Source organism: Tenebrio molitor, chromosome 1 (assembly GCF_963966145.1).
Source record: "Tenebrio molitor chromosome 1, icTenMoli1.1, whole genome shotgun sequence".
In the NCBI taxonomy this organism is placed as follows: Eukaryota; Metazoa; Arthropoda; class Insecta; order Coleoptera; family Tenebrionidae; genus Tenebrio; species Tenebrio molitor.
In genome coordinates, this window is record NC_091046.1 from 28,884,154 (window position 1) to 28,888,413 (window position 4,260).

General features: G+C 34.1%; 1 protein-coding gene across 1 annotated transcript; it reads left to right on the forward strand.

Annotated features, from left to right (window-relative positions):
- Positions 1-2,918: 2,918 nt before the first annotated feature.
- On the forward strand, positions 2,919-4,001 carry LOC138124890 (putative nuclease HARBI1). Its single transcript, XM_069040109.1, has one exon. It carries the CDS (start codon positions 2,919-2,921, stop codon positions 3,999-4,001), a length of 1,083 nt encoding a protein of 360 aa, XP_068896210.1.
- The last annotated feature ends 259 nt before the right edge of the window (positions 4,002-4,260 follow it).

A 4,260-nucleotide genomic window follows, 5' to 3' on the forward strand; every position in this document is an offset into this window, starting at 1 on the left:
AGTGAGTTAGTATCACATCTCAATGCTCCAGTTCTGGCTACAGTACTACAGTCTGCTAATATGTTTGCAGATGGCGAAGAAGTTATCAGACCTGATTGAATAATACGTTTGATGGCGTAGTGTGTTGCACGAGCATCGGTAGCATCCTGAGAACCTCCTTGCAACCGTACACTGCTAAACATCGATTCTATAGCATCAGAACTAAAGCTTCGAGTGAAAACAAAATAGAAACCACTTTCTTCCAATAAATATTTTATACACTGAGCAGTACCTGCTTTCGGCAGTAAAAATTAATGCTTCCTGGGTTTCTTTTGTCAAACCCTTCATATTACTTTGTTTAGAAAGCTCTTGAAGTGTATTAACATAACTGGGTAATGTTTCAACTAACCAAATCAATCTTTCATCATTGATGTTCACGTAAGGGGCTGATATTGGTTCTTGTTTTCGAAAATATTGTGTTTTGTCACTAACATCGTGAATTTTAAAGAAGGTGTACATAAATTCCATTAATTTAGTTGACTTTCCAAAAAATCAGGGCTCTTATACTTTTCCAAGTAACTCAATGCTGCTGTAACTTGTGCTGTAACTGCTGTAACTGTAACTGCTTGCCTTACATTCATCTTTTCAAAATTCGTTGGATACAAATGTTTTTTCGTAAGAAATTTTACAGGCTTTACAATTAAATTTTTTTGTAAATCGTATAATTTTTTTAAATATTTTGACGATATAATTCCATCTTGAGCATGCATATTATGGTCTAAAAATAAATTCCTTAAATTTTTTATTATATGACAATAGTCAAAACTTAGAAAAAGTGGAATTTCAGATTTAACTGGGTGTGGAATTCGCGACATCAAAGTGTTCCCGGCCAAATGTTTAAAAAGATTTATTGATTTATTGATTTATGGTTATCTGTTACAATTCGTATAACGATAGGTAAAGCCACAGTTATGTAATGTTTGAAGGACAGTTAAAGTTAAACGTAAAAAATTTGAAGCAGATCATTGCTTATGAAAGAAATAAGCTGCTGGGATAGTGAATTTTGTCGAGAGTCCATGTACCACATAGCAGAGAAGTTGGTTTGCCAATATAGGTTTTGACCAATCGGTTTTGAAGAGTCTACAGTCTGTAAGCCATAAAATGTGTCTTCGGTTCTACTGTAGTACATCTTTGATTTAATGGCCATATCATCAATAATTAAACTCGAAATACGTTCTATAGGACGTAATGAGTTTGCTTCAACTTCTAATCTAGTTCGTATTAGATCAGATATTTCTTGTTCTGTTCCAAGATAACGCTGAAGAGTTCTTCGACTGGGTAATTTTAATAGTAAGTTATTGCAATAGTTATATCCTTTGGGAGATGATATGCGCCATGAAATACAGGCTCTTACTGTGATTTCTGACCATTTAGGTTTTTGCTTGTAATTATTAATTTGATCTAATAAAAATATGGCTTTAATTTCGTTTTTCTTAGCATCTTCGACAATATTTTGTAACAACTGTTCGTTGACTGTCTGAGCGTCAACTTGTTTTTGTAATGCCTGCAAATTCCGGTTTTTGGTTTCTACTTTCTCATTCAAACGTTTTACTTTAAACTTGAGCATTTTAATTTCTCGCTTTAATTTAACAACATCCTCTAAAGATATTGTATCAACCTGAATCTCAACGTCAGTTGTAGATGAGTATTCAGGTTCATCGGAGAGGACTTGGATATTATTAGGAGTCAAGGATTTTGGCGTATTCTGTAATGGAAGATATTTAAGCATACCTACAATAAAAGGTTATAGAACAGAAATAAAGTTAGGTGGGTACCTCAAAAATTGTCGGCACAGCACAGCTTTCAATCTTTTTTTATTATTCTTTGTTTTTGTGAAATAACTTGAATCAAAGTGTAGATTACAAATAGTAGACCATTGATTCACTTTAGTTAGATCTACAAAAATTGAATTTTGTGTAATTAGTAATTACCTAACTATCAAAACCTTGTTTTACCCAAAACAGCAGATACTTTAAGAAGCCACTTTTCTCTCGTTGAATTGGAAGGGAATTGATGAAAGGATTTTTGTAGGGAGTTTAACTGGCATGTTGGAATGCAGCAAGTCTTATGTACTTTGCTCATAATTTTATTTAAACTAAATAAAAACGGACGAACAAGAAAACGAAAACAACAAATCACTAAATGTATAGTTTTTTATAACAATAAACACGAACAGCAAAATACTAAAAACCAGAAACACCACACAGAACTAACATTTACAAGATAAATAAAAATTTTGTTATTCAAGGTACTTTCAAACTGACACTCTTTGACACTGCACTTTGACAACTTCACTGAATTCATCACATTCGTTTGTGAGGTTATGATTATTTAGTGACATTCCCCCCTAAAGTGGCGCCGTGGAGATCACAGGCAATAAAGCTACGCCCAGGCAGAAGTAACTATAGTGAAATATGTCAATCATCAAGACGGCGGTGCTATTAAGAAATCCCACTCGGCACTCAAAAGTAGGTATAGTTGTTGAGGGCAGACAACTCTCTTCACCTTTGTAGTGCAAACCTGGATTTCCTTTTGTGAAATCTTTACCAATAGTGTCAGATGAGTGTCAGTGTTTCACATTAGAGTGAAAAATAGGTACTATTACGATCATAAAATTTTGGACATCAAACTTCTGTCACATTAAAAAAATAACTCTAATGGCCGTTTGCACCGTAATGTTTATGAAATACTTATTTTTATGCAATGCTTAATTATACAAAATTGCTTGCACCGATAGCAAAGCATTTCTTAAAACTCATTAAGTGTTTCTTAATTTAATCCCTCAAAACTGAGCGCTTAAAAATTTAAGAACTCTTATAGTGACGTCTCTATTGATATTTAAATTGTCAAAAAATAAGTAAACACTGTTTCTTTTGAATATGGATAATGATGGAGACATATTTGAAGATGATCTGGAGATATTGGACATTATTGATTTTGGATTTCCAAGACAAATTTACAACAGAGCTAATCACTTCGTCAATCTGGACGAATTAAGCTTCTTCAGGAGGTTTAGGCTTACAAAAAACACAACTTTGGCTCTGTTAGAATTAATTGAAGAAGATCTGGAATTTCCAAATGACATAAACCAAAGCGTTTCACCAATGAACCAATTGTTAACATGCTTAAGATATTACGCAACGGATGGACACCTAATGGCCATTGCCGATTTTACCGGCATGCACACCTCTACAGTCTCACGAATAATTTTAAGGGTATCCAGAGCTATTGCAAGCTTGGGACAAAGATTTATTAAGATGCCAGAACGTGACGAACAACTGCAGCAGACTGCACAAGATTTCTTTGTTACTGCAAGATTTCCTCGTGTAATTGGTGCTTTGGATGGGACGCACGTTAAGATTATTTCACCTGGTGGTGAAGACGGTGAAATTTTTCGAAACAGAAAGTCTTATTTCTCAATCAACGTGCAGGCGGTGTGTAATGCACACCTACAGATTCTAGATGTGGTTGCTCGATGGCCTGGATCGGCACATGATGCGACAATTTTTGCTAACAGTAGACTGAGGGCAAGATTTGAAAATGGTAACTTTAGAAATTATATACTTCTAGGAGATAGTGGTTATCCATTAAAGCCTTACCTATTTACACCCTTACATAATCCACTAACAAGAGGACAACAATTATATAATGCAGCACATATCAGAACAAGAAATTGTGTAGAACGATTGTTTGGAACATGGAAGCGACGCTTTCCTGTTTTGGCATATGGAGTCAGACTAAAATTGGATACCGCTCTTGTAGTGATTGTAGCAACAGCAGTTCTCCATAACATGGCGATTGATATGAACGAAGAAGAACCACCTCCACCTGAAGCAATTGATCCTGACGAACTAGAAAGATTTATTGCATTGGGACAAATTCAGGACATACCTTTTCTAGTTGATCATCCTAACCCAGTTAATCTTCGCAACGAATTAGTTCATAATTACTTTGCAAATTAAATTTGAAAATCTAATAAATAGAGCATGTTCTTTATTCAATGCAACAAAAAAATAATTAGAATACATAATTTTAATCTTAAATTGAATTTTTATTATTTTGCAACTGTTTTAGTTTTTCTTTTTTGATTTCAATGTCCAACAATAAGTTTTCTTTTTCTAGAGATTGTTTTTCTTTAGCCCAGCTCAAATCTCGCTCAGCAATAGCTAATCGATTGTCAATTAAAAGTTTGTATTTTGCAGCAATGTCAGATGATGTGAG

Excerpts from the sequence above, each read along its gene's own strand:
- LOC138124890 (XM_069040109.1), top strand. The coding sequence starts at position 2,919 with ATGGATAATGATGGAGACATATTTGAAGATGATCTGGAGATATTGGAC.